At 43.5% G+C, this 26,828-nt stretch overlaps 2 protein-coding genes across 2 annotated transcripts; one reads left to right on the top strand and one right to left on the bottom strand.

Annotated features, from left to right (window-relative positions):
- Nucleotides 1-834: 834 nt before the first annotated feature.
- mc3r (melanocortin 3 receptor) lies at nt 835-1,825 on the bottom strand. The gene is given in 2 exon segments (XM_029724395.1): nt 835-1,320; nt 1,322-1,825. Coding segments are annotated over 2 exon segments (990 nt in total).
- Nucleotides 1,826-11,170: 9,345 nt separating this feature from the next.
- slc13a3 (solute carrier family 13 member 3) lies at nt 11,171-26,553 on the top strand. The gene is made up of 13 exons (XM_029722871.1): nt 11,171-11,579; nt 12,194-12,459; nt 12,655-12,818; nt 17,713-17,773; nt 17,885-18,064; nt 18,435-18,560; nt 18,761-18,853; nt 19,146-19,250; nt 19,374-19,471; nt 22,783-22,895; nt 23,120-23,281; nt 23,947-24,084; nt 24,200-26,553. Exons 1-13 carry the CDS (start codon nt 11,463-11,465, stop codon nt 24,383-24,385), a joined length of 1,809 nt encoding a protein of 602 aa, XP_029578731.1. The 5' UTR covers nt 11,171-11,462; the 3' UTR covers nt 24,386-26,553.
- Nucleotides 26,554-26,828: the final 275 nt, after the last annotated feature.

Here is a 26,828-nt window from a genome sequence, read left to right as displayed (position 1 = left end):
TCTGATGAGTCCAAATTTTAGATTTTTGGTTCCAACTGCCGTGTCTTGACCAAGAAGGAGAGTAATGGAGTGCTGCCTCAGATGACCTGGCCTCCACAATCACCCGACCTCAACCCAATTGAGAGGGTTTGGGATGAGATACACCGCAGAGTGAAGGAAAAGCAGCCAACAAGTGCTCAGCATATGTGGGAACTTCTTCAAGACTGTTGGAAAAGCATTCCAGATGAAGCTGGTTGAGAGAATGCCAATAGTGTGCAAAGCTGTCATCAAGGCAAAGGGTGGCTACTTTGAAGAATCTAACATATAAAATATATTTTGATTTGTTTACTACATTATTCTATATGTGTTATTTCATAGTTTTCACAGTTATTCTACAATGTAGAAAATAGTACAAATAAAGAAAAACTACTGAATGAGTAGGTGTTCTAAAACTTTGGACCGGTAGTGTATATCGTAATAAAACAGGCAGGAAGAGTGAGCTTGTCCGCGGTGGTATTCAAACACCCAACGTTCTGGGTCGTACCCCAGCGTGGCATCAACTGTGCCACAAAATAAAGTTTGTGTGGCAGAGTCGATCTCAGCGGTTATAAACACAGTGTCACTACAATATTTAACTAAATAAATAACACTGGAGTTAAATCCTTCACTTTTTACTGTTTGCTTCTCACATTTTCACAAACACTATTTACAAGTAAAAACATCAGCCCAATAACAAAGCCACTAAGCCAAACCTGCATGTCACAACAATGTCCAAATACACAGTGTCCATAAACAATGTCCAAATACACAGCACATTTCTGTGCCATTTTTAAAATGAGGAAAAACTACAACATTTCAGTATTTAAAGCGGAAAATACTGCAAGTTGCACTGAAACAACACAGGATCTCCTTGAAGGGTTTGCGCATCTCGAGGCTGCGGAAGGCGTAGATGACAGGGTCTATGACAGAGTTACACATGATGAGCACCAGGTAGGTAGTAAAGTGGGACATGTAGCAGACACAGAGTGGGTTCTTGGGACAGGTGATAAGGAGGATGAGGTGGAGGAAGAAAGGTGCCCAGAAGCAGACGAACACACCCAGAAGAATGGTGATGGTGACCGCTCCCTTCATGCAGGTCCTCTGGGGCACCACGCCCTCCGCAGGCAGAGCAGTGATGTGCTTGATGTGCAGCCTCGCCAGCAGAAACATGTGAACGTACAGAGTGACCATGAGCACCAGCATGGTGAAGAACATGATGATCAGACACACGATGACTGTCTTGCTCTCTGAGTAGACGATGAAGACTATCCCACAGACCACACATGTCAGCCAGATCCTCCCCGATGGCCAGGAGAGCCTGCCACATTGTCACGATACTGTGGTAGCGCAGGGCATAGAAGATGGTCACGTAACAGTCAATGGCAAGGTTACAAATGGAGGCCACCAGGGAGATACAGATTGTGGAGTCAAAGAAGTTGTCCATGAGTTGAATAAAGTGGTCGTCCGCCACTATCAACCGACCGTTCAGTGCAGCGATAACCACCGTCTCTAGTGATTTGGAGACACTCACCAGCATGTCAGCAGCAGCAAGACTACACAAGAAGACGTACATGGGTGACTGGAGGTTCTTGTTCTTCACCATCGCCGATATCACCAAGATGTTCTCTAGAAGGCTGACGATCCCTAGTGTCAGGAACACCTCAGCCTGGATGTGGACCAGCTCACCCAGACCAGGCTCAATGCCGGTGCCGGTCCGGTTCCCCTGCTGGTCTTCCCTGGCCAGAGACTCCCTATTATCATTGAGTCGAAGGTCCGGCGGCAGCAGATGTCTGTAAGTGTTGTTCATCTGGTGGTAATTTAGACAACAGTTCACAGAGGGAGATGCCGTGATGCAGGAATGCAGGAATACAAGGTAATGAGAGAGCCACCTGCCCCCTAAAAACCTCTTTTGGAGCCCTGCTGCTGGATGCTCCTCCTTTTAGATCACAGCTAGAGAGAACTGTGGTTGTCTGGTTTCTCCTGAGCCCTGAGAGCCCTTTCAGCCGCCCCGGTCCAATTCAATGAACACAGCCTGAACCTGGGTGCTCATGCAGACATACATAGACACACACATTCACTCAAGTGCACACACAGACACACATAGACACACACACACACATTCAATAGTTTGACATAGACTAAGTTGTTTCACGTTATACAACTTTCCCTTCACCTGATAATACTTAATCGATGACATTCATTCTATTTGACTGCCTTCTTGAAAGTAAAAATATCCCAGCCAATTGAGAAACTTACAGTAAATTTAACTGACAAAACCGATGGTGCATGTAAAATCAAAAAAGAGAAGAATCATTGTTTCAAAAGTAGTTACAGTATTTTGCACCAAATCATTTAAAGCCAAAGGCGATGTGGCTATACACACACACACACACACACACACACACACACACACACACACACACACACACACACACACACACACACACACACACACACACACACACACACACACACACACAAAGCAAAAAGGGTGTTTCAAGACATTTTTTGCATTTCGAACATATAGGCATAACAACGAGTCTAACCTTTTCTTGGCTCAGGAACCGTCTGTTTGCATTTCATCCAACATAACATTACACAACTGGATTTTCCTTTTTTATGATCTTTAAATTAGATGGGAAGACAGTTGACGTGTAAGCAAGCTGAAGATGCCAATATTCAGTGACATGAATATAGACCCGTAGCATTCACGTCTGTAGCCATGAAGTGCTTTGAAAGGCTGGACATGGCTCACATCAACACCATTATTCCAGAAGCCATAGACCCACTCCAATTTGCATACTGCCCTAACAGATGCACAGATGATGAAATCTCTATTGCACTCCACACTGCCCTTTCCCACCTGGACAAAAGGAACACCTATGTGAAAATGATATTCATTGACTACAGCTCAGCGTTCAACACCATAGTGCCCTCAAAGCTCATCAATAAGCTAAGGACCCTGGGACTAAACACCTGCCTCTGCAACTGGATCCTGGACTTCCTAACAGGCCGCCCCCAGGTGGTAAGGTTACAGTTGAAGTTGGAAGTTTACAGACACTTAGGTTGGAGTCATAAAACTCTTTTTTCAACCACTCCACAAATTTCTTGTTAAAAAACTATAGTTTTAGCAAGTCGGTTAGGACATCTACTTTGTTCATGACACAAGTAATTTTTCCAACAATTGTTTACAGACAGATTATTTCACTTATAATTCACTTTATCACAATTCCAGTGGGTCAGAAGTTTACATACACTAAGTTGACTGTGTCTTTAAACAGCTTGGAAAATTCCAGAAAATGATGTTATGGCTTTAGAAGATTCTGATAGGCTAATTAACATAATTTGAGTCAACTGGAGGTGTACCTGTGGATGTATTTCAAGGCCTACCTTCAAACTCAGGGCCTCTTTGCTTGACATCATGGGAAAATCAAAAGAAATCAGCCAAGACCTCAGAAAAAAAATTGTAGACCTCCACAAGTCTGGTTCATCCTTGGGAGCAATTTCCAAACGCCTGAAGGTACCACGTTCAATAGTACAAACAATAGTACGTAAATTTAACCTCTAGGGGACCCCTTCCCATTCTTATCCCGTTAACGGGATTGATTTTGACAACAGCCAGTGGAAAATAAGAGCGCCAAATTCAAAACAGCTAAAACCTCATAATTCCATTTTCTCAAACAATCAACTATTTTACACCATTTTAAAGATAAACTTCTCATAAATCCAACCACATTGTCCGATTTCAAAAAGGCTTTAGGGCGAAAGCATAAAATTAGATTATGTTAGGAGAGTACATTGACAAAAATAATCACACAGCCATTTTCCAAGCACTAGATGCATCACAAAAACCCAAAACACAGCTAAATGATGCACTAACCTTTGACGATCTTCATCAGATGACACTCCTAGGACATTATGTTACACAATACATGTATGTTTTGCTCGATAAAGTTCATATTTATATCCAAAAACAGCATTTTACATTGGCGCATAATGTTGAGAAATGTTTTCCCTCCAAACCTACCGATGAATCAGCACAATGAGCACACATATTACAGAAATACTCATCAAAATGTTTGATCAATATAGAAGTGTTATGCACAGAATTATAGATACACTTCTCCTAAATGTAATCGCTTTGTCAGATTTCAAAAAAGGTTCACGACGAAAGCACAATTTGCAATAATCTGAGTACAGCCCAGAATACACCAATAACAAGCAAACAGAAACCCGCCATCTTGGAGTCAATAAAACAAAGAAATTACATTATAAATATTCACTTACCTTTGATTATCTTCATCAGAAGGCACTCCCAGGAACAACAGCTCCACAATAAATGTTCGATAAAGTTCATATATATGTCCAAATAATCAATTTTGTTTGTGCGTTAGGTTCACAATCCAAATCCACAACGCGCATGCTTACTTAGTCCAGACGAAAAGTCTAAAAATGTATACTACAGTTTGTAGAAACATGTCAAACGATGTATAGAATCAATCTTTAGGTTGCTTTTATCATATATCTTGAATAAAATTCCAACCGGATCTATCCGTTCTCTTTAGGAGTGAATATGAACTCAGCTCGCTCCCAAGTCATTGCGCGTGACGGAACTCATGCCTTATAATGGGACACCTACTTCCTTGTGCTGTAATTCCCATCAAATTCACCATAGAATCTTCAAACACCGTTCTAAAGACTGCTGACATCTAGTGGAAGCTTTAGGAATGCAAAATGAACCCTAAGTCACTGTATACAGTCAAGGCAATCACTTGAAAAAACTACAACCTCAGATTTTCAACTTCCTGCTTGACTTTTTCTCAGGTTTTTGCCTGCCATATGAGTTCTGTTATACTCACACACACCATTCAAACAGTTTTAGAAACTTCAGTGTTTTCTATCAAAATCTACTAATTATATGCATATTCTAGTTTCTGGGTCAGAGTAGTAACCTGTTCAAATTGGGTATGTTTTTCATCCGGCCGTGAAAATACTGCCCCCTAGCCCCAAGAGGATAAACACCATGGGACCACGCAGCTGTCATACCGCTCAGGAAGGAGTATGGCTAAGGTGTATGACACTTCCAACTTCAACTGCAGGTAACAACACATCCGCCACGCTGATCCTCAACACAGGGGCCCCTCAGGGTTGCGTGCTCAGTCCCCTCCTGTACTCCCTGTTCACTCATGACTGCACGGCCAGGCACGACTCCAACACCATCATAAAGTTTGCCGATGACACAACAGTGGTAGGCCTGATCACCGACAACGACGAGACAGCCTATAGGGAGGAGGTCAGAGACCTGGCCGTGTGGTGCCAGGACAACAATCTCTCCCTCAACTTCATCAAGACATAGGAGATGATTGTGGACTACAGGAAAAAGAGGACCAAGCACGCCCCCATTCTCATCGACGAGGCTGTAGTGGAGAAGGTTGAGAGCTTCAAGTTCCTTGGTGTCCACATCACCAACAAACTAACATGGTCCAAGCACACCAAGACAGTCGTTAAGAGGGCACGACAAAACCTATTCCCCCCAGGAGACTGAAAAGATTTGGCATGGGTCCTCAGATCCTCAAAAGGTTCTACAGCTACACCATCGAGAGCATCCTGACTGGTTGCATCACTGCCTGGCATGGCAAATGCTCGGTCTCCGAACTGCAAGGCACTACAGAGGGTAGTGCGTACGACCAAGTGCATCACTGGGGCAAAGCTTCCTGCCATCCAGGACCTCTATACCAGGCTGTGTCAGAGGAAGGCCCTAAAAATTGTTAAAGACTCCAGCCACTCTAGTCATAGACTGTTCTCTATGCTACCGCACAGCAAGCGGTACCGGAGCTACCAAGTCTAGGTCCAAGAGGCTTCTAAACAGCTTCTATCCCCAAGCCATAAGACTCCTGAACATCTACCTGTCCCGCGTATGTATTACGGGTCTCGCCCCATGTATTTATTTGAGGTTCTCCTCGCTCTTTTGTTTGGGTTCAACCCTGTGTTTTGTATACGTGTTTGTTTGGTCTTCGTCCCTGTACCTTTACATGGCACGCTGTAATTTGGGTCAATAAAAACCCCTATTACACATTCCTGCGCCTGTCTCCCAATCCTTCACACAATGTGACAATCATCTATCTATACATAGTCACTTTAATAACTCTACCTACATGTACACATTACCTCAATTACCTCGACTAATCGGTGCCCCCGCACATTGACTCTGTACCAGTACCCACCTGTATATAGTCTCGATATTGTTATTTTACTGCTGCTCTTTAATTACTTGTTACTTTTATTTGTTTTTCTTATTGGTATTTTTTATTTATTTTTTATTTTACTGCATTGTTGGTTAGGGGCTCGTAAGTAAGCATTTCACTGTAAGGTCTACTACACCTGTTGGATTCGGCACATGTGACTAATACAATTTTATTTTATTTTATTTGATGGTAGGTAAAAAGCAAAAAAGAGGGGGGAAACCTGTCCTTTGGGAATTGCCAAAGTCTACCCAGGTTTTTGATATGAGTACTTCATACTCACTATTTAATTTGGAATAACTGAATGGAAAAAATTGATCTGTGATAAAATATGATCTAAAGTAAAATATGTAATGACACTGTACCTTTTTTCAATCTTAGAGTAGAGTTGCTTAGAGTAGAGTTGCTTAGTTGCACTGTCTGCATGACTATGCCATGGTCTAATCTGATTCATCAGACACAATCAGCCTGGGGACGAGGTTATGGTTAGTCCACTGCCAGTGCCTATGGCTGACTGAGTCTCTAACTATCTCCTCACTTACAATAACCTGCATGCACCTTGTCATTCTGATTATGTTCTATAGCTGGAAGAATCTGATCTATAGCTATTACTATTGGGCAAAACATAACCCAAAACACAACCAAAACAGACCACAAATGCATCCAACTAGTTTTTAGAGATCACAAGCTTGATGTAGTCATTGTGTGGAAGGAATATGGGACCAAATACTAAACTTTTGACTACTTTCCTACACTTTAAGTACATTTTCAAAAATACTTATGACTTCTTCACATGGGGGGATTAAATAGATAAAGTGCTTTCATTTATAAACGGTAAATCGGGTATGAAAATACCTTTAAAGGTACAATCAGCTGTTACTTCAGTACATACATTTTTTGACCTATAAATTCATGATTCTTGATTCTTGATGAATATAACTTAGAAATGCCTCATGAGCTGAGTTCAACTGTCATACCCCATCAGAACCCAAAATATAAGCGTATTTTACTGCAATGTTTGTAAACAATGTAAACAAAACATGGTTAAAACTATCATTTTGATATCACGGATGTTCAACCCTTGCATCATTACTCTGTCTATGAATTTGAGAGTGATTCAATTTCTCCAGCCCCATCCCTCAGCTTTTCACCCAACCAGCGGTGGGGAGGCGGGTTTGTTATTGTTTCTACTGCTGATTGCTGCTTTAAGTAAAATGTGACATTCTGTAGACTACTGTAGTCTCATATGAAACATTTGATCTCAAATCCAAAATGCTGGATTATTGAACCAAACAAAACTATTTAGCTTCACTGTCCAAATACATATGAAAAGGAGTGTACCCAACAAACCGTTTTTTTCCCTTCAGTTTTTATGTATGACACATGTTGACACTAGATGGCACCTCTGCATCGCAGAGAATAGTTCAACAGTGGAAAGCGCTACTTATTCCTGTGATCAAGAGCAATAGAGGGTTGGCTCTGACCTCTATGAGGCCATCAGACTGGTGCCAGCAGAAACCGTTTCTTGCCAGGCCAGGGTAGTGATGAATGGCTTTAGAAAGTCAAAGAGAGAGGGAGCTATTCCTGTGGGAGAGAAGTGAGCCTGCCATTACCTTCTTTTGAGAAGTTGCCAAAGCAGGCAGTCGGTTGTCACTAGTTACCACAGCCACAATGTAAAAATTGACTATATCGTAAAAATGTGCTTTAGCAAGGGTTAGGCATAAGGTTAGCAGTGTGGTTAAGGTTAGTGTTAGGTTTAAAATCAAATTTTAAGAATATACATTTTAGAAGTAGGCAGGGTTTAGTCATAATTATGACTTTGTTTTTAAAACAAGCCAGCTCACCCGTGATACAAGTCAGTATTCAAAGTCCATCCATGTGTGAAGATGTCAGGAGATGACATGGAAACTGGCTACTAGGGGCAACAGTAAGCATCTGATTCCAAAGGTTGCAAGTTCAAATCCTGCAATATAAAAAAAAATGACATTTTTGTTTTAAGCCTATCCAAACCTTAACCATTAGGAGTTAATGCCCAACCTTAAGATTATGGAGTTAACACCTGAATTTAACCCTAACCTTAAAAGATAATGCCTAAATGTAAACTTAAACACTTAGACATTTGAAGTTAGAAACATCTTCGCAATTTCATGTTTGAGAAACATGGAGGAATGTCTAATTCTGACATGCGACTGTGAGAGCTAGTAGCTTAAATTTTTTATGCGGAGTGGAACAGCGAAACCCAAGAGCAGACTCAGACGAGTAGACTGGAATGAAGTAACCAAGGTATTTATTGAAACACAGCGGGAAGATGGAGTGCAGGTCAGGGGAAGCTCGGGTGGGTTGCAGGAAACCAGGTGCGGAGGCTGAGGCTGGAGTGAGAGGTGTGGGACAGGGTAAGCAGGTCCGGAGGGGAATCCAAGGGAGCAGTAGAGCGGGGAATCCAGGGCAGAGTAGCAAGATGAGGAGACGTGGGACTGGAGACAGCAACCACAGTCAGAGTGAGGCAAGGAAAACAGGCACAACAGGATCTAAATCGTAACAAACGGCTAGAGCCGTAGACTGACTGAGCAGAGATTACGATCTGGCAATGTGGAAGTGACAGGACTGAGTATTTGTAGAGGTCTTGATTATGGAACAGGTTGCAGCTGGTGGGGATCTTCTCTGACTCCAGCACACCTGTCTCCGCCCACACAATCACACACAGAGAGAGGGAGAGAGCACTGGGGGAGTGGCGGCAGGTCAAGGAGACACAGGATGAGCGGCAGAGGTCGTGGCAGGAGCAGATGTAACAAAAGTAGGCCCACTCCACATCACTCCACATTGTCCCTGCAGATATATCATTTATGGTTAGGCCTATAGGAACATTTGGAGACCTCTGCTGCAGCCTCTTAAACCTAGTGTGTAGTAGTGGCACAGTACCCACAATTGCTAATAACCCATCTGCATCCACCCACAATTGCTAATAACCAATCTGTACTTGCCTTACAATGTGATAAAGTGAAAATCTGAGGCCTGTACCGACCCTAACCACTAATATTAGAAAATGCACTGTAGGCTACAGTCAGAGGAGGAACGATTTTTTTTTGACAGGGGGTACAATATTCTATTTTGCATGATTTAGATATGTTTCTGCTCATAATTTCTGACATTTTGGTAGGCTATTTCTTAGCCAAATTGTCTATAATTAGATACATAGCAGTTTCTCTAGAAGACTAAATAAACCCTTGCACAGCAGAATAACGTCATAAATCGATAGAATGAATGCGTCAATCTAGTTGACATCGGTCAAGTTTTCTCTGTCATCTCTGCTTCATTTGCAGAACAAACGTTTAGGGACCGGGGAGAACATGCAATAGGACTAACAACAAAAAACAAGAACGAATTTCTGTGCAGAATGTCCAAATGCCATCAGTTTGCCGGGTTGTAAAGAAATATAAAGATGTGTAAATGACCCAACATGTTTCGGATAAGATTTCAGTTCGGCTTGGATGCATATTTTATGTGGTTGAAAAACGATCAGCTTTTATGACGCTGATAAAGACAGCACCTTTACAGACAGTATTTAAATGCCATTCGCATTCTCTCAAGATGCTGAACGAATTCAATCATATTTCTCCTCTCCTGTTGCAAAGACGAAATGTTGCCGACGTTTAGTAGGCCTATATAATTTTACTGCAAGAAATGCTTAATTCTGCAGGAGTTGATATTAAGGCTATGTGAGAGGTTATAGATCTACAGTCAGTGTCCAGATTTCAGTTTCCATTTAACCCATCTGAACGGTAGTCTTAAAAGTTCCCTTGACATACCATGCCTATCTGAAGTCCCCGTCTTGTGACTGTCGAATTTGTATAGTGCCTCACAATCATCACACATGACATAGCTGGCGATGCTATCATCCTCTTTTACTTTTCCCAAAAATATATTTTCTGTCACTCCCTTCTCTTTATTTTCAACTCTCCATTTCTCAGCTTTACTCTTAGTGAATTAAACGCCGACATTGTCCTTTTTGCCTCAGTGGATCTACGTTAACTTTTTCAGCCCGTTCACAAAAGCATTTGGCTATTGGCATGTGGGCTATTTGGCGCGCCTACAGTTAGGCCCTAAAGTTTAGGCTTACGCACTAATGCCATATAGCCTAACATAAAAACCGCTTTGTAGCCTAAATATATAAATTGCACAATAATTATACATTCATAGATTTTTTTAAAGTAGTGTCTTATCTTTATTTAACCTACACGCCACCCACCAACCTATACACCACCCACCCTTCATCCACACAATGTTGCATGACCATAAACCACCCACCGTGCGGGTATAACCCCGAGAATTGCGGATTATGAGTCAAACGCGCATCACTAGTGTGTAGGCCTATGTGTGTGTGTGTCGGAGGGTTTGGATTTAAAAAAAGCAGAAGACAAATTTCAATCTCTATGGACTAATAAAATAACATCTTATATATTGCGTTGTTGTGCGCGCAATTGTGGGAGCCGCCAACGAAATCACAAATGAACTGAAGTCACCTCTTTAACCAGCAAATGCAATAGGACATAGGCCTATCTTTCAATTATCTACAAAAAAACAACTAGGCGACTTCAGTTCAAAAAACAACTTGGCTACGTAAACTGTGTTTGGTCAAGTGTTACTGATTACAATAGTAGTTTCCATGTAGTCGGTCTTCATTTTTTTTCCAAACGTATGAATTCTGCTTAAAGGTCCTGACATTTATGGCACAGATGCATGTTGCTCTTATCCTTTAACTTCAAGCAAGGTCACTGGTTCAAGTCCCTACCCCCTTAAATACCGTTTCACATGTCTTACCTGTTTGGCCCCTTTACTTGTGGGATCCTCCATGGATGGGTTATAGGCTATAAGATCACATGATGATTGACAGTTTTTGATTAACGTTGACATGGCATCTGTTTTGCAGGGAGGAACCAGTCAACCAGACTGCTGGAATGCTTTGCATTTTGGTTGTTATCAGTAAAACAAAATAAATCATCTGCTCGATGGGACAACCACAGAACAGGATCAATTTGCGGACAGCAATAATAACTTGAACAACGCGTTAGGAGTTAAACTGTAAGCCAATAGTTAAGCTTCTCCAATAGTGCAAAAACAACAAAGTCAAGGTAATAAAAGAGATAGAGGCGTCAAGTTCTGCACTAAAGCGTCACATAACGAGCTTTGACGCTCATATTCGACATGGAAATGGAAACCATATCCACATTCGCTAAGAAACTTTGGTGTGTCAAGAAACAACTTATTCTTTTCCTCACTCCACTTATTCTTCTCCCGTTACTTTTTGGGCTACCGGAAAAGGTACGTGGTTATTGGAAGATGCACAAATATTCTTACTGTAACCATTTATTCCTCTAATTTACAAGAATAAGTAGATTCAATGTTTAAGTTATACCTTAACCAAATTGCTAAACCATATCAAGCCTAAAATCGATATTATTATTAATATCCACACCCGCCTTTAAACCTGAACACCCTTTAACGTTGGACTTCACTGAAATTGGAATCAGGATGCTAAAAAGTGTCCCATTAGATTAAAACCTACAATTCTATACTTTTTTAAATCTGTTTTAGGTTTATCATGTTAGTCCAGTGTATAGGACATGGCCCTGCTCTATCATATATCTAAAAACACAATCCTTACATCCATAACTTGACTTAAATTCATTCCCCCCTCTTAATCATAACCATAGCCCAATCTGAGCCCTAACCCAATTACTAATAACTTCAAAGACTTCTTTATTTACAATTCTCCCCTAATTCTGCAAATCCAGTCACATAAAAAAGTATGTTCCTTGTACATTTGTCTTTCCACAGCATGATACAAACATGAATTAAATAGATCATCTTTGTAAATGGTACAGTTGGCTTTTCCTCTTGAGTGTTCACCAACATGTTTCTGTTCTGTTTTGCAGGAGGGGAAATGTCTGTATGTGGTGCTGCTAATGGCTGTGTTCTGGTGCACAGAGGCTCTTCCCTTAGCTGTCACTGCCATGCTACCTGTTTGCCTCTTTCCAACCATGGGAATTCTTCCATCTAAAAAAGTCTGCCCTCAGTACTTCCTCGATACCAATTTTCTCTTTCTCAGTGGTCTTGTTATGGCATCAGCTATTGAGGAGTGGGGTCTGCATCGCAGAATAGCTCTGAAAGTTCTTAAGATTGTTGGAGTCAAACCAGCCTGGTGAGAAGACTATATCACCATATACAACAGTAATAAATGAATCATAATTTATATTTTGGGATTATTTTCCATTATCTAATATGAATGCCCTGCATATGGCAAATATAGCCTACATAATCATATTATCAGAAATATTAAATGTATTGATGTGTCACTCCACTTACTCCTGACCCATGTGTACATCTCTCTGTGCAGGTTGATTTTGGGAATGATGATCACCTCTGCCTTCCTGTCCATGTGGCTCAGTAACACCGCAACAACGGCCATGATGCTTCCCATTGCTAACGCCATCCTAGAGAGTCTCTTTGGAGACCTGGCCACTCTGAAGGAAAACTGTAAGGTGAAAGACGAGACAGAGGGTGAGTTGCTGTGTAGGGTTTCTCCAACTGTCCCATGTACACTACCGGTCAAACATTTTAGAACACCTACTCATTTAATGTTTTTTCTTTATGTTTACTATTATTCTACATTGTAGAATAATAGTGAAGATATCAAAACTATGAAATAACACATATGGAATGATCTATTAACCAAAAAAGTGTTAAACAAATCAAAATATATTTTATATTTGAGATTCTTCAAATAGACACCCTTTGCCTTGATGATAGCTTTAAACACTCTTGGCATTTTCTCAACCAGCTTCATGAGGTAGTCACCTGGAATGCATTTCAATTAACAGGTGTGCAACAGGTGTGCATTGTGTTAATTTGTGGAATTTCCTTCCTTCTTAATATGTTTGAGCCAATCAGTTGTGTTGTGACAAGGTAGGGGGTATACACAGATAGCCAAATTTGGTAAAAGACCAAGTCCATATTATGGCAAGAACAGCTCAAATAAGCAAAGAGAAATGACAGTACATCATTACTTTAAGACATAAAGGTCAGTCAATACGGAAAATTTCAAGAAAGTTTCTTCAAGTGCAGTCGCAAAACCCATCAAGCACTATGATGAAACTGGCTCTCATTAGGATTGCCATAGGAATGGAAGACCCAACGTTACCTCTGCTGCAGAGAATAAGTTCATTGGAGTTACCAGCCTCAGAAATTGCATTAAGATTGCATTAAGAAGAAGAGACTCCCTTGGGCCAAGAAACACGAGCAATGGACATTAGACCAGTGGAAATTTGTCCTTTGTTCTGAAGTCCAAATTGAAGATTTTTGGTTCCAACCGCCGTGTCTTTGTGAGACACGGTGTGGGTGAACGGATTATCTCTGCATGTGTATTTCCCACCATAAAGCATGAAGGAGGAGGTGTTATGGTGTGGGGGTTCTTTGCTGGTGACACTGTCTGTGATTTATTTAGATTTCAAGGCACACTTAACCAGCATGGCTACCACAGCATTCTGCAGCGATACGCCATCCCATCTGGTTTGGGCTTAGTGGGACTATCATTTGTTTTTCAATAGGACAATGACCAAACACACCTCCTGGCTGTGTAAGGGCTATTTGACCAAGAAGGAGAGTGATGGAGTGCTGCATCAGATGTCCTGGCCTCCACAATCCCCCGACCTCAAACAAATTGAGATGGTTTGGGTTGAGTCAGATCAAAGGACAGATCACAGAGTGAAGGAAAAGCAGCCAACAAGTGCTCAGCATATGTGGGAACTCATTCAAGACTGTTGGAATAGCATTCCAGGTGAAGCTGGTTGAGAGAATGCCAAGAGTTTGCAAAGCTGTCATCAAGGCAAAGGGTGGCTACTTTGAAGAATCTCAGATATAAAACATATTTTGATTTGTTTAACACTTTTTTGGTTACTACATGATTCCATATGTGTTATTTCATAGTTTTGATGTCTTCACTATTATTCTACAATGTAGAAAATAGTAAAATAAAGAAAAACCCTTGAATGAGTAGGTGTTCTAAAACTTTTGACCGGTAGTGTACATCGAGTGAAAAGATCAAAAATATTAAGTAGCCAAGCCAGGACAAATTTGGTCTATTGACACTGTAATGCAAATTGTTTGTAGTGCTTACAAAAACAAACATATTATACTTGAACTTTCTAAAGCTAAGAGTGATATTTCCACACTAAAACTGTAATAGGTAACTGAAGGTGTGAACTCTTTTGCAACTACCTGTTCTATCACATTGCCTTCGGTGCATGACATATCAATATTCAAATGATAATTGATTAAACATATTAGCCGCCTTTCAAGTCATATATTAAATATGACAAAGGCCTAAAGAAAACTGGAACTCTCAGTCTTTGATGAGAAAGAAATGTTTAAATATCTGTTATAGCTTGTCTCATTCATTCTATAGCTATGGATACTGTAGCATCACAGTAATTGGTTCATGGGAAACGTGTTGATTCTCAGTAGAGGCCTTTTTTATTTTTTTTATTTAGCCTTTATTTACACTTAGATGACCCCCTAAATCACGTTCAAATTGGTCTTCAATTGTAACGGCTGTCTAAGGAAGAAGTGGACCAAAATGCGGCGGAATTAGGGTTCGTCATATTTAATTCACGAACACTATGCATTTACAAAAAACAACAAAACTGACAGCCAACACAGTCCTGTCAGGTACAAGCACACTGACATGAACAATTACCCACAACCCCACAAGGCAAAGTAGGCAACTTAAGTGTGACTCCCAATCAACCACAACCCTCTACAGCTGTGCTTGATTGGAAGTCACACGGCCAAAATCAATGAAACAATAAAAAAAACACTCCCTTCTGCCACGTCCTGACCCAACTACCCCCTCTACTGGTCAGGACGTGACAGTACCCCCCCCTCAAGGTGCAGACGCCGGGATGCACCTAAAAAAGGAAAACAAGAAAATCCCCAACAAAATTTAACATCTAAACAATAAGGGAGGGAAGGGAGGGTGGCTGCCGTCACCGACGGCACTGTGCTACACCCTCCCTCCCCAACCCACCTATCCTGGAGGTGGCTCAGGTGCAGGACGTGGACCTCGCTCCACCTTCGGCGTCGCCCACTTTGTTGGCGCCGATAGCTGCGCCGGGCAGACGGGCCACTGGGGCTGACCCTGGCAGACGGACCACTCTGGCTGGGTCGGAAGACATGCGGGCCACTCTGGCTGGGTCGGAAGGCATGCGGGCCACTCGGGCTGGGCCGGAAGGCATGCGGGCCACTCGGGCTGGGCCGGAAGGCAGGAGGGCCACTCGGGCTGGGCCGGAAGGCAGGAGGGCCACTCGGGCTGGGCCGGAAGGCAGGAGGGCCACTCGGGCTGGGCCGGAAGGCAGGAGGGCCACTCGGGCTGGGCCGGAAGGCAGGAGGGCCACTCGGGCTGGGCCGGAGGGCAGGAGGGCCACTCGGGCTGGACAGGAGGGCAGGAGGGCCACTCGGGCTGGACCGGAGGGCAGGAGGGCCACTCGGGCTGGACCGGAGGGCAGGAGGGCCACTCGGGCTGGACCGGAGGGCAGGAGGACCACTCGGGCTGGACCGGAGGGCAGGAGGACCACTCGGGCTGGACCGGAGGGCAGGAGGACCACTCGGGCTGGACCGGAGGGCAGGAGGACCACTCTGGCAGATCCTGACAGGCCGGGCACCCTGGCAGATCAGGGCAGGCGGGCCACTCTGGCAGAACATGGCAGTCTGGCCACTCTGGCAGAACAGGGCAGTCTGGCCACTCTGGCAGAACAGGGCAGTCTGGCCACTCTGGCAGAACAGGGCAGTCTGGCCACTCCGGCAGAACAGGGCAGTCTGGCCACTCCGGCAGAACAGGGCAGTCTGGCCACTCCGGCAGAACAGGGCAGTCTGGCCACTCCGGCAGTACAGGGCAGTCTGGCCACTCCGGCAGTACAGGGCAGTCTGGCCACTCCGGCAGTACTGGGCAGTCTGACCACTCCGGCAGTACAGGGCAGTCTGGCCACTCCGGCAGTACTGGGCAGTCTGGCCACTCCGGCAGTACTGGGCAGTCTGGCCACTCCGGCAGTACTGGGCAGTCTGGCCACTCCGGCAGCTCTGGGCAGTCTGGCCACTCCGGCAGCTCTGGGCAGTCTGGCCGCTCCGGCAGCTCTGGGCAGTCTGGCCACTCCGGCAGCTCTGGGCAGTCTGGCAGCTCCGGCAGCTCCGGCTCAGGATTCACCAGGCTGGGGAGACATAACGGAGGCCTGGCTCTGGGCGCAGGCCCTGGACTCACCAGTCTGGGAAGACCCGCTGGAGGCCTGGTTTGAGGAGGTGGCACAGGAGAGACCAGGGTGGAGAGACCCACTGGAGGACTGGACCGTGGAGGAGGCACGGGCTTGACCAGGATAGGAAGACATGCAGGAGGCTTGGTTCTGGGCGTAGGCACAGGACGTGCAGGGCTGGGAAGACATGCAGGAGGCCTGTTTCTGGGCGCAGGCACAGTCTTTACCAGACAACCAGCACGCACCTCAGGACGAGTATGGAGAGCTGCCTTAGGTGACATTATTCCCACGACACGCTCATTAGGGCGAATGCCGTACTTTATGCACCACACTAACAGCTCTCTCATCTCTCTCTCTCCTAATTTCCCCATTAACCCCGTCACAGTCTCTGCCTCATATCCCTCGCTCACCTCCAATGTCATCCCGACTGGCTCTGGTTCCGACCTCAGTTCCACCGACTGTCCCGTGTGCCCCCCCAAAAAAAATTCTTGGGGCTGCCTCTCGCGCTCGTTGCGCTCTCTCTCCTCGTAATAGCGCCTCTCCGCTCTTGCCGCTTCAATCTCCCACTGCGGGAGGCGATAATCCCCAGCCTGAGTCCATGGTCCCTCTCCGTCCAGGATCTGTTCCCAAGTCCATTGGTCCATCACGCTGTAGTCCTGCTGCTCCTTCCTCTTCCGCCGCTTGGTCCTGGTTTGGTGGGTAATTCTGTAACGGCTGTCTAAGGAAGAAGTGGACCAAAATGCGGCGGAATTAGGGTTCGTCATATTTAATTCACGAACACTATGCATTTACAAAAAAACAACAAAACTGACAGCCAACACAGTCCTGTCAGGTACAAGCACACTGACATGAACAATTACCCACAACCCCACAAGGCAAAGTAGGCAACTTAAGTGTGACTCCCAATCAACCACAACCCTCTACAGCTGTGCTTGATTGGAAGTCACACGGCCAAAATCAATGAAAAAAAACACTCCCTTCTGCCACGTCCTGACCCAACTACCCCCTCTACTGGTCAGGACGTGACATCAATATGGAATTGTTATGACGTCTAAGCCTGTCCTTAAAAAATACATATTTTGTAATTTGTCACCGCAGAATAAACAATGGAGAGAATAACTCTAACACAACCTGTTCACTTCAACATCCATCAGGTCAAGCGCGAGTAAAGCTGCATGCACTGCCCTCTGAAAAACAGATATTGTCTATAGACGGGTAAGAAAGCAAACATAAACAAACTGAACAATTGAAGCTCTCATGTTGTTAGAACAGGATTCATGGTTATCGTGTATCTATTTACTAATGCTGGTATAATTATATCTTAAGACCTGATCGGATGGAGCGTTCAGATGGGAGTACTGCAGAGGAGATCAGGACAGAGTCAGAGTACCAGATGAAGGTGTGGAAAGGCTTCCTGATCTGTATCCCGTACGCTGCCAGTATCGGAGGGACTGCCACCCTGACAGGCACTGCACCAAACCTCATCCTCATTGGACAACTTAAGAGGTACCCAAGTTGAAGACTTGGCTGATCTCACTTTCTCCTACTGCATCTGAACATACCCTCTCATAGACCTCACAGGCCCATCAGATAGAGTAATAATGATCTGTAAGGTGAGAATGTCTCTCTGAGGAGGTCTAGTACAGGGTTTTGTACAACATACAAACTTTTAACCATTATGAAAAAAGATGAGACAAGTGACACAGGTACTGGAATGTTTCAGACATTGTAGAACTTCAGACATCCCTCTTAAAGTCCTGTTAGGATTTAACTGGCAAATAGCTGTGTACGAATAACATGTTACATTTAGACCATAAAATACTACTTTTTTCATGTTTGCTGTACCGTTTTTGACAGTTGCTTCTTTGTGTTCTAGTTACTTCCCAGAGTGCGACTTGATCAATTTTGGCTCTTGGTTTGCATTCGCATTTCCTCTCATGGTGATCTTCCTCATCTTGGGATGGCTATGGATTTCTTTCCTCTATGGGGGCTTGAATACACGGTATGATGGTGAAATCAGATCTAAGCACAGCACCTCATCAGTGTAATATAAAAATGTGACCATAGATGATGACATGTGGCAGTCTGTGTTAGAGTTCTAGGATTTTTTACTGCACACTTTTTGAAGCAGTATATGGAGTAATACATTCACCTACCTGTCAGATATTTCCACATTATTTTCATACTATTTGTTGTGTTCAGGTTGTGTGTGAAGAAACAGGACGAAAGAGCACAAGCAGAGGCGAAGGCTGAGGCCGTGATTGATGAAGACTACAGAAAACTAGGCCCCATAAAGTAAGGACATATCTCTAGACTAAATCCCAGGCAACATGCTCCAGTCTTAAATCATGTCCTACACCAGGGGTGGCTAATTCAAGTTCAGGAGGGCCACATTGTTCACATGTTTTAGATTGTTTATTTGAATCAGTGTGTTAATGCTGGGATGGAACAAAAACCTGCTGCAGCCCTCCAGGACTAAAGATGACTACCCTTGTTCTAGACCCTACCCCTGTTCTAGACCCTCTGGACTATATGTCGGTGGTAATGTAGAATTCCTTAGACAATAATTTCCTATCTTCCATTTTAGTTTTGCAGAAGGAGCCATCGCATTCTTTTTCATTTTGTTTGCCGTTCTCCTGTTTACAAGAGATCCTAAATTTGTAACTGGATGGTCCACGTTTTTCAACAAAGGGTAAGAGAGACAAGCTGACAATCCACTGCCCGTTAACTAGGAAATGTCTGTATAATTCACTGGAGGCTTGAGGAAACCAGCTGCTTCATGACTTCCTCTTCTTTGATTCTCTTCCTCCTGCAGGTATGTGTCAGATGCGACCACTGGAGTGATCATTGTGTCAATCCTATTCTTCTTCCCTTCCCAAAAGCCCTCTCTTAGCTGGTGGTTTGATTCTAGAGGTCAGTACCAGAAAGGATGTGTCCCAAATAATGAGAAATACGTTTTTAGAATATGTAGATTGAAAATACCACTGTCTCAAATCATACAGCCTTTCTGTACTGATATAGAGAAAACTGTATCTTTTCAAATCAAAAGATTAGATGGAATGAAGCAGCTGTATACATTGCATTCGGAAAGTATTCAGACCCCTTGACCTTTTTCCACATTTTGTTAGGTTACAGTCTTATTCCAAAATTGATTAAATCGTTTTTTCCCCTCATTAATCTACACACAATATCCCATCATGTCAAAACAGAAACAGGTTTTTAGCCATTTTTGCAAATGTATATAAAAAAAAGGAAATATCACATTTACATAAGTATTCAGACCCTTTACTCAGTACTTTGTTGAAGTACCGTTGGCAGCGATTGCAGCCTTGAGCCTTCTTGGGTATGACGCTACAAGCTTGGCACACCTGTATTTGGTGAGTTTCTCCCATTCTTCTCTGTTTTCTCTCAAGCTCTATCAGTTTGGATGGGGAGCGTCGCTGCACAGCTATTTTCAGGTCTTTCCAGAGATGTTCGATCGGGTTCAAGTCCGGGCTCTGGCTGGGCCACTCAAGGACATTCAGAGACTTGTCCCCGAAGCCACTCCTACGTTGTCTTGTCTGTGTACTTAGGGTTGTTGTCCAGTTGGATGGTGAACCTGAGGTACTGAGAGCTCTGGAGCAGGTTTTCATCAAGGATCTCGCTGTACCTTTCTCCGTTCATCTTTCCCTTGATCTTGACTAGTCGACCAGTCCCTGCCGCTGAAAAACATCCTCACAGCATGATGCTGCCACCACCATGCTTCAACGTAGGGATGGTGCCAGGTTTCCTCCAGACGTGACGCTTGGCATTCATGCCAAAGAGTTCAATCTTGGTTTCATTACACCAGAGAATCTTGTTTCTCATGGTATGAGGTTCCTTTAGGTGCCTTTTGGCAAACTCCAACCTAGCTGTCATGTGCCTTTTACTGAGGAGTTGGTTCCGTCCGGCCACTCTACCATTAAGTAGAAAAAATGGCTTGATTGGTGGAGTGCTGCAGAGATGGATGTCCTTCTGGAAGGTTCTCCCATCTCCGCAGTGGATCTCTGGAGCTCTGTCAGAGTGACCATCTGGTTCTTGGTGGTACCAAACTTCTACCATTTAAGAATGATGGAGTCCACTGGGTTCTTGGGGACCTTCAATGCTGCAGAAATGTTTTGGTACCCTTCCCCAGATCTGTGCCTTGACACAATCCTGTCTTGGAGCTCTTTGGACAATTTCTTAGACCTCATGGCTTGTTTTTTGCTCTGACATGCACTGTCAACTGCGGGACCTTATATAAAAAGGTGTGTGCCTTTCCAAATCATGTCCAATCAATTCAATTTACCACAGGTGGACTCCAATCAAGTTGTAGAAACATCTCAAGGATGATCAATGGAAACAGGATGCACCTGAGCTCAATTTCAAGTCTTATAGCAAAGGGTTCTGAATACTTATGTAAATAAGGTATTTCTGTTTTTAATTTTTAATACTAACCTGTTTTCTCTTTGTCATTATGGGGTATTGTGTGTAGATTGAGGAGTATTTTAATTAATCCATTTTAGAATAAGGCTGTAACGTAACAAAATGTGGAAAAAGGGAAGGGGCCTGAATACTTTCCGAATGCACTGTAGATGCACTGTAGATCTGGGTTTTTAAAGTCACATTATTATTCAGTTATGCCTCACCAGACATAAATTACAGTAACATTGACTCCTCCTTTTTTGTCATTTCATGAATCAATATCTGAAGCAGAACTTGTATTGGCTCTGTTGTAACGTACCGTAAATAACCTGAGGAATGTTAATGACGTAGATTAGTGAGTCTGAGCAGAGTCCCGTTGTGAGGTAAGACTGTCGCCCCTTATTATTAATCCCTCAAAAATGTGTTGCCACACGTTGGTTTGCTCTGTGTACTTTGCTCTGTGTTCACCCACTGCTTTAACATAGCACACAACTTCATATGCAACAGAAATACCAGTGTTTTCATTTTCTACCCTCATATTTTTCCAGCGAGATTAGAATACGTATATGTTTGGCATTGAGCTCTTTAATGTTCTTTATTAAAAACTATTTTGAGTAGGTATGTTAAGAATTAGCCTGTGAAATAATAGTTCCCTTTCAGTCAGTTCACTCTGTACAACAAAAGCGCAACTCCCCATAGTGATGTTGTACCTCGTTCCCTCCCTTCAGGGAACAGTAGTTATATTCATAACTTTATGTTCTGCCGGGCAAAACATTTAACTTATTGACAAATGAAAAATGTCCGGCAGAGCGGTACCCGAGACAGAAACAAAACCCCAATCAGCCTTCTTTTGTAACCAAAGTGAGTCCTCAGATCCTCAAAAGGTTCTACAGCTGCACCATCAAGAGCATCCTGATGGTTTGCATTACTGCCTGGTATGGCAACTGCTCGGCCTCTGACCGCACGGCACTGCAAAGGGTAGTGCGTATGGCCCAGCACATCACTGGGGCAAAGCTTCCTGTCATCCAGGACCTCTATACCAGGCTGTGTCAGAGGAAGGCCCTAAAAATTTTCAAAGACTCCAGCCACTCTAGTCATAGACTGTTCTCTCTGCTACCGCACGGCAAGCGGTACAGCGGTATATGTAAGCGGTATATGTAACTGTGTAGGTTCCGTCCCTCTCTTCGCCCCAACCTGGGCTCGAACCAGGGACCCTTGCACACATCAACAACTGACACCCCACGAAGCATCGTTACCCATCGCGCCACAAAAGCCACGGCCCTTGCAACGCAAGGGGAAACCCTACTTCAAGTCTCAGAGCGAGTGACATCACTGATTGAAATGCTATTAGCGCGCACCACCGCTAACTAACTAGCCATTTCACATCGGTTACACATAGTCACTTTAATAACTCTACCTACATGTACATATTACCTCAATTACCTCAACTAACCTGTGCACCCGCACATTGACTCTGTACCGGTACCCCCTGTATATAGCCTCGCTACTGTTATTTTACTGCTGCTCTTTAATTATTTGTTACTTTTATTTTTTACTTTTTTTCTTTAATCTGCATTGTTGGTTAACGGATTATAAATCTACACCTGTTGTATTCGGCGCATGTGACAAATCAAATTTGATTTGATAACCGTTACTTTGACCCCTAACCCCTAGCTGCAGCCTATTCTTTATTGCCTCTTTTCAAAGCCCCTTGCAGGTTAGATATTCTGATATTTTGGTGGTTGACCTGGATTTGTCTGTTGGGCAGAGGTCGATTTCATACCCTGTCATGTTTTCCACAGCCCCAAATACTCCATATGTTCCTCTACTATCATGGAAGAAAGCACAGGAATGTGTCCCATGGAATATCATTCTGTTGCTGGGTGGAGGCTTTGCCATGGCCAAGGGATGTGAGGTAAAACCATATAATTTACATATAGCACCATTACGTCTTATGATCTCTATGGGTAAGCCCCTTTCATGTTTCCTGGTGCACACCATAGATATGAAATCCCTTTAACTCACATTCTCATTTGTGTACATTCGAATAGCTGTTGTGTGGTGATTTCTATACTTTTTTACCTATTTCTGCTACTACTGAGTCAAGGACGGTCTTGATGCTCTGTCCCTGTGGTGTAGGAGTCAGGACTGGCGGCGTGGATAGGAGCCTACCTCCAGCCTATTGCTCAGATCCCTCCTGCTGTGGCAGTCATGTTTATCACAGCTTTCCTGGCCTGCTTCACAGAGTTCGCCAGCAACACCGCCACCATTATCATATTCCTGCCCGTCATCGCTGAACTGGTGAGCTGTCATCTACCGTATGACATGACCACTGCACTCAACATTTAGTTAGATGTTTCCATTATTAAGAATGAAGTACCCTGTGGGTATGAAGAGGACGACTAGAAAACACTCATTTTGAAGAAAGGCGTATTTTGTGTGTAGTATTTTTGAATACCCTTGTGAACTACCATAAAGCCTTGAACTCCACTGTATTACTAATCCATGGGCAAGTTGATGCTCTCTACTCTAATCTCCCACAGCAATTGACTTTTTTTTACTGTTTGTCATGGGGTTAACAGATCTGTCAGTGTAGCATCATGGCTGTTTGGTCTGTTGGACATTAACTACAGTTATCAGTAACCAGTTGTCTTCGTCTGTCTGTGCCAATGTCTTACTGTATTGTTAAATCTAAGCAATAGTACCCACCCAGTATCATCCGGTATCACCCTGACAAGGGCACCCTAGTTACTTATCTTCAGCCTCATTTCTAAGCCAAATATGTTACTAAGACTTTGGAATACCGTTGCCACTTATTGAATGCGATGTGGATTCACACACTCTTTGTTCATTTGTGTTCCTTGTGTTTATCTGCAAAAAAAACTGTTTCAAAGTATTATTATTCTCCATTAACACATTATTTCTGCACAATAATATCAATGACTGTGTTTGTCTCCTCTCTACAGGCTATGTTTGTCAAGGTGAATCCTCTTTACTTCATGATACCTGCGACAACAGGATGTTCATTTGCCTTCATGTTGCCGGTCTCCACCCCTCCCAACTCCATTGCCTTTGCATCTGGCCATCTTTTGGTGAAGGACATGGTAAGATCCTCACGCCAATATACCGTGTGACCATATTTCAGACTGTTCTTAAACTTAAACATACTCTATCCTAGTAGACAGATGATTTACATCTGTTTGGTTTCTCTATTCCCAGGTGAAAACGGGCTTTGTGATGAACATTTTGGGCATTTTATCAGTTTCTCTGGCCATGAACACTTGGGGTCGTGCCATGTTCAGTTTGGAGACTTATCCAGACTGGGCTCGTCCAGTCAACATGTCCAGTACTGTCACAGATATACAGTTCCCCTCTGTCCCACCTTTCAACCTTACTAGTTTGTGATACACTGCATACCGTAGATCTGAAGCTTATCCAATGCAAAGTGTTACACGGTATTATATAGTAAATACTTGAGCAGCATTTCTGAATATGTACAAAAGTCAACTATAGATTTGGGGAGCATTAGCTGTTACTTTAAGTTATTTAGCCTATGGTGTGATGGCTATACCATGTTGCTAATGTACTGTACACTTTTAGATTTTGCCATTTGCCTACTGTATACTATATGAGTTTAGATTTTTTTTTGTTCAGGCTCTCCTTGTGCTCTACTTTTTCTGTCGTGTAGATTATACTAAGTTCTATCAGCTAATTTTCTTGCTTGTCACATGCCACGAACCCCTGGTCTCCCAGATGTGTCCAATGTTTTGTCCTGGTTTGTTTTAGGTCCCCATGCCAAGTTTCCATTTGAAGTGAATTTGTTTGGGCAGGGCAGGGGGTGACAGAATAGACAGTGGTTGGTCTGTCTGTTGTTACATTCTCTTCCACAGTTATACAACAAGTCATGTCGGACACCATTTTTGTCCAGATACCGGTGATGTCTGTGTCATCATTCTGTCACTATGCTTGCTGAAATGACTTGCATCTTAGGGACCTCTGCTGGTCAGTGTGCCACTTTGCGAGTGTCCGTCTCATTCGTCTCTGTAACATTCCCTAGATAGTGTTTGTGAGGATAATCCTTATTGATTAGGGTGTTAGCAGTCTGCTTGATAATAATAGATCCAATCCATTTCATCACACTGAACGCTCATCCTCCAAGTCCGCCACCTAATAGTAAATCACACTGAACGCTCATCCTCCAAGTCCGCCACCTACTAGTAAATCACACAGAACGCTCATCCTCCAAGTCCGCCACCTACTGGTAAATCACACTGAACGCTCATCCTCCAAGTCCGCCACCTACTGGTAAATCACACTGAACGCTCATCCTCCAAGTCTGCCACCTACTAGTAAATCACACTGAACGCTCATCCTCCAAGTCCGCCACCTACTAATAAATCACACTGAACGCTCATCCTCCAAGTCCGCCACCTACTAGTAAATCACACTGAACGCTCATCCTCCAAGTCCGCCACCTACTAGTAAATCACACTGAACGCTCATCCTCCAAGTCTGCCACCTACTAGTAAATCACACTGAACGCTCATCCTCCAAGTCTGCCACCTACTAGTAAATCACACTGAACGCTCATCCTCCAAGTCCGCCACCTAATAGTAAATCACACTGAACGCTCATCCTCCAAGTCCGCCACCTACTAGTAAATCACACTGAACGCTCATCCTCCAAGTCCGCCACCTAATAGTAAATCACACTGAACGCTCATCCTCCAAGTCCGCCACCTACTAGTAAATCACACTGAACGCTCATCCTCCAAGTCCGCCACCTACTGGTAAATCACACTGAACGCTCATCCTCCAAGTCCGCCACCTACTAGTAAATCACACTGAACGCTCATCCTCCAAGTCCGCCACCTACTAGTAAATCACACTGAACGCTCATCCTCCAAGTCCGCCACCTACTAGTAAATCACACTGAACGCTCATCCTCCAAGTCCGCCACCTACTAGTAAATCACACTGAACGCTCATCCTCCAAGTCCGCCACCTACTAGTAAATCACACTGAACGCTCATCCTCCAAGTCCGCCACCTACTAGTAAATCACACTGAACGCTCATCCTCCAAGTCCGCCACCTACTAGTAAATCACACTGAACGCTCATCCTCCAAGTCCGCCACCTACTAGTAAATCACACTGAACGCTCATCCTCCAAGTCCGCCACCTACTGGTAAATCACACTTGAACTCGATCCTCCATTGGACTTTAGTTGTATAATCTGTGACTGTCTTGACACACAACAGGAGTTTGTGAATTATTCATGAAAAATACTTACCTAGCCCATGGGGTCACTGGCTGCACATGTTTTAACACATTCTAAGTTACACACAGAAGGTGATTTTTGCTTTTCATCATGTCTTTAAAATCCAGAAATCCAGATTTTCTGATTTTATTTCATTTGAAGTAATCATTAGAAATGTGGTACGTGGAAATCTAATTAACAATTTTCTACCATAGTTTGTATTTTGTGTAGTACGTTTAGGTTTATCAATGCACATTTTGTCGCTTTGTTATTTCCTTAATACTACTGTTGTTACCAAATAAAACTCAACAGCAAATGTGTTCTTTTCTTTTTTCGTCAATCCATGGAATTGGTATATTTAGCTGATGTCAGTGAGCAGGCACCAACAGACATGCCACACAGTAATATACACTACAGAGCAACTCAAACCATGGGATAATATTCAGATGGGGGCCATGCCACTATAGTTCTTTTTAGTTTGAATTATTGACCCAGGTGACACAGCATAATATGTACTGGAATCAAGTCTCATTCAACAGCCAATGCCTGACAGCACCAAACAAGATACCCAATAAGCCAAATGAGGCGAAC

Source organism: Salmo trutta, chromosome 30 (genome assembly GCF_901001165.1).
Source record: "Salmo trutta chromosome 30, fSalTru1.1, whole genome shotgun sequence".
NCBI classification, from domain to species: Eukaryota; Metazoa; Chordata; class Actinopteri; order Salmoniformes; family Salmonidae; genus Salmo; species Salmo trutta.
This window is presented reverse-complemented; position numbering and strand designations above follow the sequence as displayed.

What these genes read in the sequence shown, in the direction of transcription:
- slc13a3 (XM_029722871.1), top strand. Translation starts at nt 11,463, where the DNA reads ATGGAAATGGAAACCATATCCACATTCGCTAAGAAACTTTGGTGTGTC. An exon ending in CTGGTGGTTTGATTCTAGAG is followed by an intron (nt 19,472 to 22,782) that starts GTCAGTACCAGA and finishes TGTTTTCCACAG; the next exon opens with CCCCAAATACTCCATATGTT. An exon ending in CCATGGCCAAGGGATGTGAG is followed by an intron (nt 22,896 to 23,119) that starts GTAAAACCATAT and finishes CCTGTGGTGTAG; the next exon opens with GAGTCAGGACTGGCGGCGTG.